Source organism: Penaeus japonicus, unplaced genomic scaffold (assembly GCF_977035675.1).
Source record: "Penaeus japonicus unplaced genomic scaffold, GWHDUDI00000001_assembly GWHDUDI00000039, whole genome shotgun sequence".
In the NCBI taxonomy this organism is placed as follows: Eukaryota; Metazoa; Arthropoda; class Malacostraca; order Decapoda; family Penaeidae; genus Penaeus; species Penaeus japonicus.
This window is the reverse complement of record NW_028234441.1, coordinates 25,294,417-25,309,416: the sequence shown is the minus strand read 5'-3', so window position 1 is coordinate 25,309,416 and position 15,000 is coordinate 25,294,417. Positions and strand designations below refer to the sequence as shown.

General features: G+C 41.3%; 1 protein-coding gene across 2 annotated transcripts in view; it reads left to right on the top strand.

Moving 5' to 3' along the window:
- The window catches only part of Usp15-31 (Ubiquitin specific protease 15/31), a 129,233-nt gene that overhangs the window by 113,984 nt on the left and 249 nt on the right, over positions 1 to 15,000 (top strand). The window contains exons 4-15 of one of the 2 annotated variants that reach the window (XM_086533656.1): positions 1,155 to 1,304; positions 2,419 to 2,557; positions 4,242 to 4,386; positions 4,743 to 4,863; positions 5,159 to 5,337; positions 6,519 to 6,624; positions 8,331 to 8,471; positions 8,748 to 9,006; positions 10,630 to 10,742; positions 11,032 to 11,158; positions 11,485 to 11,609; positions 11,855 to 15,000. The exon at positions 11,855 to 15,000 is cut by the window's right edge and continues 249 nt beyond it. In XM_086533656.1, the coding sequence (XP_086389782.1) occupies positions 1,155 to 1,304; positions 2,419 to 2,557; positions 4,242 to 4,386; positions 4,743 to 4,863; positions 5,159 to 5,337; positions 6,519 to 6,624; positions 8,331 to 8,471; positions 8,748 to 9,006; positions 10,630 to 10,742; positions 11,032 to 11,158; positions 11,485 to 11,609; positions 11,855 to 13,759 (3,510 nt within the window). In that variant the 3' untranslated portion in view covers positions 13,760 to 15,000. The remainder of the gene's footprint in view (positions 1 to 1,154; positions 1,305 to 2,418; positions 2,558 to 4,241; positions 4,387 to 4,742; positions 4,864 to 5,158; positions 5,338 to 6,518; positions 6,625 to 8,330; positions 8,472 to 8,747; positions 9,007 to 10,629; positions 10,743 to 11,031; positions 11,159 to 11,484; positions 11,610 to 11,854) is intronic. The other variant, XM_086533655.1, reaches the window with a different exon arrangement.

The window sequence follows — 15,000 nt, the reverse complement described above, 5'->3', positions numbered from 1 at the left end:
TGTGTGTGTGTGTGTGTGTGTGTGTGTGTGTGTGTGTGTGTGTGTGTGTGTGTGTGTGTGTGTGTGTGTGTGTGTGTGTGCGCGCATGCATGCGTGTGTGCGCGCGTGCACGCTTCAGGGGGTTACCTCTATCTGAATATGTGCTTAGGCTCGTATATATGCAGATAAGAGCAAATGCACGCACATATACGTGCGCGTGCGCATACACATACACACCACACATACAGTCCATTTTCGTACCCCACCCCCCACACACACACAGATAGAGAGATAAAGATAGAGAGACAAAGATAGAGAGAAAAAGATAGAGAGAGAGAGCGAGAGAGAGCGAGAGCATACCATGCCATGGCAATACATCAACGAGGATGACTAACCGACTCACGACGACCCACAAAGGCAAATATTCCGTTTCCGCACGACCTTCATTGTAAGACGCCCGCCCGGGTCGTTCTTCCCGGCCCAGAGTTCCTCCCTCCCTCCCTCCCTCCCTCCCTCCCTCCCTCCCTTCGAGCAAAAGTGCATCCGCTGTTAGTCGATTTCTCTCTGCAAACAGATTAATAATTAGAACGCGTGACGCAGCAGAGGTTGAAGGGAGGGGGGAAGGGGGGGGTGCTGTGCCATGTCACATGTCACTCACTGACTGCAGGATGAATGTGTGTGTGAGAGAGAGAAAGAGAAAGAGAAAGAGACATAGAAGTAAACGTAGATTTAAACATAGACTTAGACTTAAACGTAGACTTAGATTTAGACTTAGATTTTAGTGTAGATGTATGTAGTCGTAGACATAGATGTGGAGTTAGCCATAGAGGTAGGCATAGACTTGGGCGGAGACTTCGACAGAGACATAGACGTAGACATAGACAGATAGAGAGCACGTGTGTGTGTCTTTCATTATATTTAGATATTACGAGAGAGATTTAACGTAATAAAGTTGATTCATTTTATTGTCATCAGGTTTAGTATTATAAAGATAATGCATTATTATATATATTTTGATTAGCGTTATTATCACCGTCACCATCATCACGGCAGTCACCGTTCCATCACCACCACCACCACCCTCATCCAACCACACTTCTTACGCCAAAACTAAACCCTCCTTCCCTCCCCTTCCCTCCCACCCTCCCCCTCCCCCTTCCCCCCGCTCATTGCAGGCTCAATTCCGCTCATCGCTGAAGTGTCCGCACTGCAACAAGGAGTCAAACACCTTCGACCCGTTCCTGTGTGTGTCCATCCCGATTCCGCAGCGGGAAGTGCAGTCCATTTTCGCCACCGTCGTCTACCTCAACCAGCAGCCTAAGCAGGTCGGGCCTCTTGTTATTATTATTATTATTATTATTATTATTATTATTATTATTATTATTATTATTATTATTATTTTTAGGGATACAATGATTGTTGTTGTTGTTATTGTTTTTGTTTTTTGTTGTTATTATTGTTATTGTTATTGTTATTGTTATTGTTGTTATTGCTATTTCTTGTATTATTAATATTATTATTATTATTATTATCCTTATCATCATCATCATCACTATTATCATCACTGTTATTATTATTATCATCATCATCATCATCATTATTATCATCGCTGTTATTATTTATCATTATCATCATCATCATCACCATCATCATCATCATCGCTATTATCATCACCGTTATTATTATTATTGTTATTATTGTTATTGTTATCATCATCGATATTATTATCATCACTGTTATTATTTATTATTATCATCATCATCTTCATCATCACCACTATTATCATCACTGTTATTATTATCATCATCATCATTATTATTATTATTATTATTATTATTATTGTTATTATCATCATCATCATTATTCTTATTCTTATTCTTATTCTTATTCTTATTATCACTATCATCATCATTATTATTATCATCACTATTATCATCACTGTTATTATTATCATCATTATTATTATTATTATTATTATTATTATTATTATTGTTATTATCATCATCATCATTATTATTATTATTATTGTTATTATCATCATCATCATCATCATTATTCTTATTCTTATTCTTATTCTTATTATCATCATCATCATCATCATCATTATTATTATCATGACTATTATCATCACTGTTATTATTTAAGGTATTGTTATTATTGTAATTGCCCTTGTCATTGTCGCTATGCCGTAAGTGGGTGATGATTTTTCTTATTTCCGTGCCTCTTCATAGTTCAAGTTTCACTTATCTCAAGAGAATGGGGGAAAAAAATAATATATACATATAAAACTAAAGACAATAAATAATCCACACCCTCTTACGTAATCAACATCCCCGAACCCCCCCAACCAAAATAATCAACCAGATATGCCAACCAGAAAATATCAACCAACCTCACGCCCTTCTCTCTCCCCCCCCTCCCCCCCTCTCTCTTTCTCAGGTCCAGCTAGGCGTAAGCATAGAAGCCAACGCGACGATCCGGGAGCTAAGGAAACAGCTGTCGGAGGACTGTGGGATTTCCGCTGAGAGCCTCATCTTGACGGAGGTGGATGGCGAGGGATTCCACAGGACGTTTGCGGGTGAGTTGGGCGTGGCTGGTGGGTGGGTGGATGGGCGGGCGTGGCCGGTGGGTAGGTGGGTGGGTGGTTGTGTTATTGGGTGGGTTATTACCTGTGTGTACGCGTGTATGTGTGTATGTATGTGTGTATGCGTGTGTACGCATGTATGTCTGTATGTCTATGTGTATACGTGTGTACGCATGTATAAGTGTACGTGTTTGTGTGTATGTATATATGTACGTGCGTGTGAATGTGAGTGTGTGTGTGTGTGTGTGTGTGTGTGTGTGTGTGTGTGTGTGTGTGTGTGTGTGTGTGTGTGTGTGTGTGTGTGTGTGTGTGTGTGTGTGTGTGATTTCCCTCTCCCTCTTCCACTCTCTCTCTATTTCTCTTTCTCTTTTCTCTCTCTCTCTCTCTCTCTCTCTCTCTCTCTCTCTCTCTCTCTCTCTCTCTCTCTCTCTCTCTCCTCCTTCTCCTCCTCCTCCTCCTCCTCCTCCTCTCCTCCTCCTCTCCTCCTCCTCTCCTTCTCTCTCCCCTCTCTCCCCTCTCTCCCTCCCCCTCCCTTCCCCTCCCTCTCCCTTCCCCCCTTCTCCCTCCCATCTTTTCCTGTTCAGCCTCTTAATGTTTTTTTTGGGGAGAGGTCTTGCTAGAAGGGGAATACTTACATTTGATAGTCACATATTCAGAATTCTGATGGGGCTGTAGCAAGCAATATGTCATTCAGAGATCTGGCATCGTGAAACTGTTATTTCTTGTTCTTATGTTTTGCCTCAATAATCATCGTAATGAACTGTATGTGAGTGTGTCAGCCTGTCTGTGCCTCTGTCCATTGAGAGGAGTGTAGGCTTGGGGGATCAGATGTGAACTGGAAAGGATTTGCCATAAAAAGATGTTTTATGTCATGGGGAGGATCGAAGATTTGAGAGAGCGTATGTGTGTTTATTTGTGTGTTTTTGTGCTTTTGTCTTAGTTATCTTGTAAGTTAAGTTGATTGGATGATTGATTCTGGGGGGGGAAAGAAAGAAAGAAAGAAAGAAAAGGAAAGAAAAATCGTATGATTAATTGTGAGTGAGGTTGAGAGGAAATGAGAAGTTAGAGGTTAGCGTAACAACTTGAGATGTAGTGGTATGTGTCAGTGTGTTTATCTTATGATTATCATGAGAACTGAGCATTGTGATGTTTGTCCAAGCAATTTGGACAGGCACATGCTGAAAGTCTTTGTTTTCAAGAACTGGGTATGGCATAAAATTTTCCTAGATAATTTGCCCAACTGGAAAAAGGATTTCAGTGTGCAGGGCATATTTATGATAATGAGAAAAGTCATCCGATTCACTGGTTTTGTACTACAGATGTGATAGTGCATTAGATTTTATTAATTTTTTAGTGGAAGTACATGAAATCCTGAAGATGTGTCTAATAAATAGTTCTTTGATGAAGAGAGTAAAGTCAAATACCTGTATTAATTGACAGTTTTGTCGTGTTAACCTGTATGGTTATTTTGTAATGACTCATATACATATATGATGTGTTTATTAATTAATGAATTTAGGTGTTTAGCATTTTTTGAAGCTTCATTTTGTAAACATATTGCTTCAATTATTATATGTAGCTTTCACAGCAGAGGCAAGATAGCAGAATGCCTCAAACTGCAGTGAGCTACAAGGCAAAACAATAATAATTTCAAAACTGCTCCTCTCCTCTCCTACAGACGACACATCAGTAAACGTCATCAGTGAGACCGACCCTGTGTACGCCATCGAGCTGCCCCCCCACAAACCCCCCTCCCAGGACAGCGGTGCCTTTATCCTCGTCACTTGGGTCAACGTGGTACTTGCCGAGCCAGATAACATCAGGTAAAGATGAGGAGGGAAATGCATGGATTTAGGGGTATTTTTTTTTTTCAGCTTAATCTGTTTACTTTGTTTTATTCATATGTTTGTTTTGGAGGTGTTGGGGGATCAAGAGGGTTTACTGGGAGATTGAATGTTTATTTTGTTTTCATGGAAATTTTGGACTTAACATCAGCATTTAGCTGGCAGACAAGAATCTAAGATCATTTAAAGTCCCTTTTACTGATCCCTGAGATGGTACAACTTACTTGATAAGGTGAACTTTATTTCTATTTTTTTCAATTAACAGAAAAAAACACTACTACTAATAAGGATGACTGACAGTGATGGTGTACCAATGACACTTTCTTCTCTTCCAGATTTGGTGGTGTTTATCAGAGTCAGGTGGTGAGAGATGTCAGTTATGTAGACCTACAAAAGCTACTGCTCAAAGAGATGACCAACATGGTCACCAACGAAACGCTGACTTCGGAGCAAGAGGTGAGGAATGGGGAGCTCTGAGCTGGAAATATTTAGCCCTCCCTTTTTCACCGATTGTTGTACACAATAGAGATTCGAAGCGAGAATTTGAACATTGTTGGTTGTCAGGAAAGTGAGATTGATGATGAAGAAAAAAAAAACTTTTATATTTTATTCTTCTTTTTATTGTGAACTTTTTGCTTTATTATGTATTTTCCTCCAGTGGTTTGTCTACTAAGGCTTGAAAATAGAATCAGATTTGCTTTTTAGAATCAGATCATGCCAGTACAACTTTACTTTATATCTTCATTTACAGAGTGGACTATTCCTTATCGGTGTCGATGATGGAGGAAGTTGTGTGGTCTGCCTAGACCCGGCTCTTGACGTGCCGCTGTTCCATGAGAGTGTGGAGCAGGCGTTGGCACTCTGTGAACCTTCCGCAGGACCCCCGCATGTGAAGCTTATCCTACAGTGGACGTCTGAAACCAAAGAAAAGTAAGGAGGAGGAAGGGTGCACAGTAGAGAGATGGAAGGTGGAGGGTGGAAGGTGAAAGATGGAGGGTGGAGAAAGGAGGGTGCGGGGTGGAGGTGGAAGGTTGAACGTGGAGGGAGGAGGGAGGAGGGTGGAGGGTGGAGGTTGGAAGGTTGGAAGGTGGGAGGTGGAGGGAAAGGATGGATGAGGGAAGGGTGGAAAGGTGGAAGAGTGGTGGAAGGGTGGGAGGAAATGAGAAGGGGAGGGGGATGGTTGGAGGGGAGGAGAGGAAGGATGGTAGAGAGAGAGTGCGAGGAGATTGGATGGTGTGGAGAGGGTGAGATGGATTGGAGGAGGAATGGAAGAAAAAGGAGATGGGAAGAGATGGCAAAAGGTAGAGAGGGAAGTGACTGGAAGGTAGGGAGGTATATTTTAGTTTGGGTAGAGATGATTTTATTTTTTAAGCATGGATTTTTGATGATGATGATAATGTTACCAAATTCATTACCTGTGCCTCTCAGTTTTGCTTTTGTTATTGGGGAAAATGTCAATAAAAGCCTAGGAAATATTCAAGTCATGGGTTCTTAGGATTTAATGTTTACTTTTCCAACTGCAACAATAGTTTATCCTCAAGGGAATTCACAAACTGTATGGATTCATCCTGTAGGTTGATTTGGTGAAAGTATATCATTCCCCCATAGCTTTAGAATTGCATTATTTTCCCCCAGTGTTGATAGCATTCCTTTTTTTTTGCTTATTTTTTAGTCAAAATTGCATAAAGGGTGATAATCAGTCAGTTCAGATAAGGATTCTAAGATTGTTTTATGTGATGTTTTAGCACAAAGATGATAATAGTGATTAATTTTAACTTTGTTGATATTTACAAGTAGTAGCATTGTAAAAATAAAATGTGTATTTCATTGACTTTGCCCTCTGCTATTGGCTTGAAATTCTTATTCCACAGGTCTCTCAGGTTCGGTAAAGCTATTTATAGGTCAGAGGCAGAAAAAAAGCAAAGCAAAAACAGCTTAAGCTTTTCAAATATATATATATCGATTGGAATTGCACTTTGAGAATTCGCTATAATAGGAGTAGAAGTCAGTTTTTTCATATATTTTTTTTCTGTGTTTGTGTGTGCTGAAAGATAAAAAAGAAAAAAAATGCAGGCACAAGAACAAGGAACTCAACCTCTTTATCTTCGCAGGTACATTATTGACGATGTAGACCACATGGATGTGCACGCGAGTGTGAAGGACCTCAAGGAAAATCCGCAGCAGTGTGCATCTGTGTCACTACACCAGTGTTTACAGGTGGGAAAGAAAACCGTTCGCTTTGGCTTGCGGCCGCTGTCGTAAATGTGATTGGTGTTAGACTGATGGCAGATGTTTATTCATTTTTGTCATTGTTGCTATTTTTACTCTTTGCTGATTATGGATTATGTTATTTGATAGATTTATTAGGTTTGCTCTATATGTGAAAAGAAAATCATTTGGGATAAGTGAGAACTGGCAACACCTACTCCGTGCCTAAGTAATATCACCTCGGGGACATCACACTGGTGTGTCCCCCCGTCATCATGCACTTTTTACCGTGCCACACGGGTGTGACACCCAGTCGTCATTGGGTTAAAAAGTTTTTGGGATTGGTAAGGTTCTTGCATATTTTGGATTTGGAAAGAAATAGTAAAAACCTGTTCAGTAGAATTTGAATGAATAGAGGTTTCTTAACCCATTCATGCCAGTCTGATTATTTGCCTAATGCTGCTCCTGCTGTGAAGATAACAAGCACACAAGCCTCCATGTACGAGATCTCTCCCGGTGCAATACTGAGCGATGCTTCTCAGAGTGTGTGTGTGTGTGTGTGTGTGTGTGTGTGTGTGTGTGTGTGTGTGTGTGTGTGTGTGTGTGTGTGTGTGTGTGTGTGTGTGTGTGTGTGTGTGTGTGTGTGTGTGTGTGTGTGTGTGTGTGTGTGTGTGTGTGTGTGTGTGTGTGTGTGTGTGTGTGTGTGTGTGTGTGTGTGTGTTTTGATAAGTCAAGAACAATGTGTCTATATAAATGCAAGTGCAATGAATATATACATACATAACTATAGGATGTCACCTCGCAGGAGCAAAATATTCCCATGACGTGATAGCATGTCATCTGGTGCAAATGGGTTAAAAGAAACCTGATGGTATTTTTGGTTGCACATCCCTATGGGAAGAGACAGGATTCATAAAGCTTGAACTGAAGTATCATGGATCAAGAGCCCCTCCAAGCTGGCATCCTGGCTTAACCCTCTCTGGACGGGTGGTACACCATAGGTACCGCGCATTCAAGGCCCGTTCGCAGGGTGCCATCATACGGCATCGATCATTTAATTGATTTAGGCCTATGTGTTCAAGAGCCCCGGCATTGCAACTTGCAAGGCTGGAATGCCCCCGGCATGAATGGGTTAAGAGGGAAGGTCACCTAGGACCAACCTGACGTCCAGCACATTGACAGGGTCGAGGAAGGCCAATTTCTTTTCCGAAATAAGCTTAAAAAAAAGACTCCCTCCCATTAGAAGAAGCTCTTGTCGTGATATATATTTTTGGCTGTTGTTGTGTTACCAATTAGCATGATTGAAAATTGTATTTCCTCAAAGAAATGAAGGGATATGGTCAGACCAATTTTGTTTTCATGGCCTTGTACCCACACCTCTCTGATTTTTGTGTCCACGTACCTGGTATGCAGTCTTTGTTGTTATTATTGATGTTGGCCCTTATTCATTTGGGAATTTTTATGGTTCTTATCCTTTTCCTCTGTGCCATTCTTTTACTAATATCCTTATTGTTATTGTTATTTTTTATATTATATTTTTCATTTTTGTATTTCCATTTTTATTATTACTATTTTTTCATTATTACTATTGTTATTGTCACTATTATTTTTGTTGTTCTTACTACTCTTGTGGTTGTCATTTTCATTGCTATTACTATCAGTACTACAATCCTTACCACTATCACATTGATCTAACACACACCCATGTTCTGCAGCTTCACACGTCGGCAGAAAAGCTTGGCTGTGGCGACGCATGGCACTGCCCAACTTGTAACCGCAAGCAGCAGGTGGTGAAGAGACTCATGCTTTGGTCGGCCCCACAGATCCTTGTGATACACCTCAAGCGCTTTAGACAGGTGAGTGTGAAATGTCTCCTTGTTCTGTTTGTTTTCTCTCCATTTTCTTCTTCTTTTGCGTGAAAATATGTTAAGGTGACATGATTTGTATAAGTTTGTATTTTTATTTACTTTTGACTATTAGCATTGTTTAAACTTTGAAAGGGGTGGGAGACTTGTTGATTTGACAATAATTTTGTTTGATCATTATGACATTGGATATTTTATCTGATATACATGCAAACACTAGACAAGGAATAGCAGAAAGGGACATCAATCTCTCCTGTGTTCTTCCAGGGAACTTTACAGAGCAATTCCTCCAAGCTTTCCACAACCGTCAAGTTCCCCCTGACGGGCTTCGACATCTCGGAACACGTGGCCAGCCGGACGAATAGCAACAACACCCAAAACAATGTGGACTCTGGCGTGCTAGGGGGAGTGTGGTCGCCCTGGAAGCGGCCAAAGCGATACGTCCCCCACAACGAGGAGAATGTTTACGACCTTTACGCAGTATGCAACCACCATGGAAAGGACATGCAAGGCGGACATTATACTGGTGGGTTAGGGAGAGTTTTGGAGGGGTGGTGGATGTAGCGGAGAGGGGATAGGTGGACAAGGTGAAGGGAGGGTGAGATGGTGGGAGGGGAAAGGTGGAAAGGGTGAAGGGAGTGCAAGGTGGGATACGGGAAAGGTTGAGAGGGTAAAGGGAGGGGGAGGGGTGGTGGGAGGGGATGGGTGGAGAGGGTTGAAGAGAGAGCAAAGGGGTGGGAGGGGAAAGGTAGAGAGGGTGAGGGAGGTCAAGATGGGACACACACTGAGTGAGTAAGTGAGAGCGAGGGGGAGTGAGAGAGTGAGCAAGAGAGAGCAGGAGATAAAGGAGGGCAATAAATACTCTCCTTTCCATTTGGTAGAGTGACTGCAAGCTTTTTGAATGCTTACATTAAATTCCATTTTAGACGTTCAGTTGATGTAATTTATATGAGATGTTGACAGTGCTGATGATGGAAAATGTTTGCTCATCAGTTTAACCAATGTATCATAAAGTAGAAATGTTCAAAGTTATCTTAAAGTAGTTTGCATAATTTGTGATGAACATAAGGAAACAGAAGTATCACTTATGATAATTTTCATTTCAGTTTTTATTTTAATGCAGATAAATTTTCTAGAGTGGGTGTGGTTGAGAGCTACTGTTCTTAGGATTGGGGAAATAAACTCTGTGCAGCAAGGTTAGCATGAGTATAGTCTTTTACTTCAAACTTGGGCTGCTCAGCATTTATTCACTTGTCATAAAGAGTGCATCAAGCAATCAGCTGCTAGGTAGCACAGTCGTTAGCATGCCGACCTCTCATCCCCGTGGTCAACAGATTGAATCCCGTCCAAGCTTGTAAGTTTCCACTGTCGCCTGGCAGTCATTACAGTGTCTGGGCAGTATGGTGGGTAAGGACCAAGCTCAGGTCGAGTCAATGCTCGTTGACACACTCTAACTCTCACGAGTTAGCCCACGCTGACACAAGTGGGCTTGCCTCAGTGCATATAAGCCTGGCAGTGCATCTGCTCCACAAACCTAGCTCATCCTTATCCTTATCAAGCAATATAGTGATTAGTACAGTGTATCGAGATGTTTTTGTGGAGTTAAAAAGAGAGAATGAGAATGTGAGAGAGTGTATGTGGTTGTGCGTGTGTATCTTTTCATTTGCGTGTTTCCATGTGCTTGTTCACATTTCATGTCCTACACCAAATTCTTTCATTTCTGATCAGCCCTTTCCTCCTTTTCCTTCCAATGTAGCAAGTGGGCTAAAGAATTTGAAATTAAATAATGTAGCAGTGAATTTAGTTCATAGTTCAGTGTGTTGAAGTGAAACTGATGACCAAGAAGAAGACTAAGAATTATGACTCTTAAAAGGCATAAGGGAATCATGCAGAGCTTCATAATGGCAGCTTTACATTGTCAAAAGTATGAATTATAAGATGTTTTTTGGAAAATAGAGAAATGAAAGTTAGATAGGGAATTAGAAGGTAAAGTCGGATAGCAAATTTAGGATAATTTATTTATTTAGTCTTCAATTATCATTATCATTATTTTCATTGCTATCATCATCATCATCATCATTACCACCATCACTATCACTCATCACTATCATCCATATGACAACCATCACCATTAATTCTCCCCATGCAGCCGTATGCAAGAACAGTGCGGACGACAAGTGGTACAATTTTGACGACAGCAAAGTGGAAGTTACAGCTGAGGAGCATGTGGTCACCCCAGATGCTTACATCCTCTTTTACCAGGTACGACATTCCAAGAAACCCTGCTCTTATTTCCATTAATAGCTATTATTAATGTCATCCCTCTTGATAATCACCTCATGGATAACATTCAGTAAAAAAAAAAGCCTTAACAGATGAATTAGGAATAAAAGATTTTTTTCATTTTTCTCTTTTTGAATCGCCTCTCCTTTTTATATATATTCGGTATATAATAAACTGATTGTATCGCATAATCACCCTCCTATAACTAATTCATAAAGTTGGCCGAAGCCCCCTAAAATGACGCATGACGTTCCTACTTACACCCCAGCGCCGGAGTGAGTCGGGCCACATCAACAACAGCTGTAGTGAAGGCGGGACTGAGCACTGGGCCTATCGCATCCCTCTGTCTCACCTGCCGTCCACTCTAATTCCCCAGTCCTTCAGTGAAAAGAAGGGTAGGTCCTTATGTGTGTGTCTGCCTCTGTCTTTGTTTCTTCATGCTTATTTATCTCTTGTGCAGAAATTACTAATATCTCAGGGGTTGCTTGCGTAGGTCAGATTATTTCATCTGTCTGGTTATGAGTAAATTGTTCTCCATTTGAGTTTTGGATAATATCAATATGATGCTGATTTATCTTAAATGAAAATGATTGCCTGGAAATTGAGAATTGCCAATTTAGATCCGGGGATGCTTAATCAGTGTTCATTTCCCTCTTATAATACACTAAGGGTTGTGCTCCTGTGCACCAAGCAGCTTTTATCACAGGGCATTTCTTTCTAGCTCCACCACCTTTTGAGAGAGGACGGTCATATGGAACTTTGCCAGTGAATGCCAGGACGCAGAGGCAGTCTTCGACAGAGCGAGATCATGCATCAGATACGGAGGCCCCATTGGCGTCACATGAGGTGAGTGCTTGTGTTTGGGGTTGTCCCAGTGGGGTCCTCTGGCTTCATGTTGTTCTGTGGCACTAAAGGATAATTTAAAGTGATAGAAAAAGAGTGAGAAGGCATTGGTAATCAATGCTTTGCTGACCTGCTCAATTTTTGTGATCATTGTTAATAATTAGCTTATTTTAATGTGCTCGCTTTCGTTAATACGATTCATATGATTAGAGTAAGATTTGAAGGTTTATTCATTTCTCTCTGTACAGGAATCTCCCATTCTGAAGAGGAGGTCAACCAACACTTTGCACGAGGATGAAGACTCTCCCAGTGATGAGGCACCCAAATCCAACCTGAAGATTGAGACCATAAAGGTAGAAGTCCTGCCAACACAGAATGGGGAGGTCAGCATGGAGTGTGAGAACAGCATCTCCAGTGCCCCAGACAGTGATCAGGAAATGTCAGACGTCCAAAGGAGTTCTCCAGGAAAGACTGTCCTGATTTCGCGTTGCCAGGCACTGCGGGACCAGGATCTAGAGGACTCTGTTGACACCACTAAAGCAGAGCCCCCTGTGATGAACGGTCATGCTGAGCCAGAGGTAGCAGACAAGGCAACCCAGAAAAATGAGGATTCTCCCTTGCCGTCCCCAGACATGTGTGAGAATGACCCCAACCATGAGGAGCAGACGCCGGAGGTCCGAATCCACCCTGCCACTCCAGAGGTGCTTGCAGCTCACCAGGGCCACACTGCTCAGACGCAGCCCAAGAGAAGCGTCATCACCCTCACCCTCCGCCCAAGGAACCCCAGCGAATCGTCCAGTGGTGGGACCCCCGAGCCACGCATCAGGGTTGTGTCTCGGACACCCAGCATGGTCAGTTCCTGTAGTACGTCTAGCAATGCGAGTGGTCCCACAGTCAATGGTGTGGATTACAGTCACTTGAATGGAAGTTTAGAAGAACCAAACCGAGACAAAATCTACAGCGATAGCAGCAATGCAACACCAGAAGTCAGAATCACTCCCATTCCCAAGAACTTTGAGGCTCCCACATCTCTCCATCCCACCAGAATGTCTACAAGAAGCACAAACACCAACAAGACCCCCAGTTTTGTAGTGATCAACACCCCCACAGCCAGCCCGAGAGCACCCAGACCCAAGACCCCAGTTAGCAATGGCATTAGCACGTCCCCAAGGCCACCCTTCGCCCCCAAATATCCATCCAAAGCAAGAGACCCTCCCAGTGACTCTTACAAGAACCAGCGGCCAGGTGTAAACAGGAAGGAGAATGGGGTGTTGTCGAGACAGGCCATTGTCAGTGGGAGGAACAGCAACTCTGTGCCCTCCGTGAGTTACTGTGGTCCAGTCAAAAACAACCTTAACGGCCTGAGCACCAAACACAATCGGTATGATCGAGTGGAGCCCAAGTTCAGCCGAGAGGGAAAGAGTGAGAGAGGCGAGTACATGAGCAAGAAAGAGGACAGGTATGACAGGGATCACAGTATGGAACGAGATAACAGGTCAGACAGAGACCACAAGTTTGAGAGGTGTTCGCTGAAGGCAGATAGAGATGGGAAGTATGACAGGGAATCGAGATTTGAGAGAGAACTGAAGTATAAGAGAGACAGTCGGTACGAGAATGACCATAGCATAGACAGGGACCTCTCATATGAAAAGGAGATCAGATATGACAGAGATTTCAAATGTGATAGGGACAGCAGATATGACAGGGAGTGCATGTATGACAGAGATATCAGGTGTGACAGGGACTATAAGTATGAGCGTGAGAGCAAGTGTGACAGGGACTTCCTCTATGACAGAGATGCTCACTGCGACAGGGAATATAAATACAGTAGAGACACAAAGTGCACCCGCGATTTTAGCTACGACAGGGACCTCCTTTATGAGAGAGACTCCAAATTTGACCGGGACTACAGGTACGACAGAGGAGACTCTTCCTGCGACCGGGACTTTAAGTATGACGATTCAAGGTATGATCGCGAATACAAGTATGAGAGGGAAGAGAGTAAGTGTATCCAAGACTTCAAGTATGATAGAGGAGAGATGAATGGGAGGAGGAGCATATGCAAGACTCCTGAGCATTGCATCTCTCAGGACTACCCTAAGGGGCTAACCAACACTGCCAACCCCCCGGTGATCACCGAGTCCAGCGTATGATAGCGCCTGAAGTGCTGTATGCACTTCTTACCAGAGTCATTTACTTTTTAGTAAATTGTCAGATTTTTTTTTCTCTCTCTGTTTTTCCTTTTTTATATAATTATTGCATAAGACCAAAGGTTTTATGAACCAAGTGTGATATAATTTATTTACAATTTCCACAGTGATACTTAGAGAAGGACACCTGTCACTCTCCCCTTGTGGTTTAGCTGGGTGACATGCAGCTTCTATTGCTTGTGAAGAAAGCCTGCAGAATATTTTTCCTTCCTGGAAATCTTTATATTGTATATGTTTATTATCTTTTATGCAAGTCTTTTAGCATTTAAAGATATTCAGGTTGAATACACATTTTATGATGCACATAAGCTTTTTCACATGCACATGCTGTTTATACATTCCATATTTGACAGATTTCGTACATATAGAAAATATGTAAATAATTTTTACTGAGAAATGTTTATTAGATTTTTTATAAGATGTGCCTATGATAATTTTTATTTTATTTTTTTGTTTTGTTTCTTCGTGAATTTGTTTAGTTTATAGGGAATTTTTTAAGTTATTTAGATTTTTACAGGATATGACTGGACTTTTTTTAAACCTGTATAAAAAGGCATCACTGGCAGCTCAAACCTATTGAGAGTGTGTCTGTGCCAGTGACTGTATGTATTGTATAAAGAGGAACCAAGTCACGACAGAATTAGAATATTGGCGCTGGTTTCAAGTTGTCAGATGTCAAAATATTTGGTTATACAAATATTGCTATATTATTAAAGAGAGAGAGAGAGAGATTGAGAAACCAAATAAAACATGAAAAAAGACTTTTATCATTGTAAATGCATTATGAAATTGCACAAAATCTTTATTATAGAGAAATTTATTTCACTACATGTATCAACAATTAAATTTGTGTGTGTGTGTGGGCGACTGCATTTGTTTTATGTGTATGTGTGCGAGTATGTGTTCATCCATGTTCATATTTAGTGTTTGTTCTGCCTCAGTGTTCGGCATAAGCTGAGTGTTTGTGTGCGAGTCTCACCTACTTTTTTTTTCCCCCTTTTATAAATGTATGGATAAAAGTTCTCTTTGAGTTGCCGAATAGGAAAGAAAAACTTAAAAGATATATATATATATATTTATATATATATATATATATATATATATATATATATATATATATATATATATATATATATATATATATATATATAATGTACAGTCCAATTGTCTGAGTGTTTGGTGCA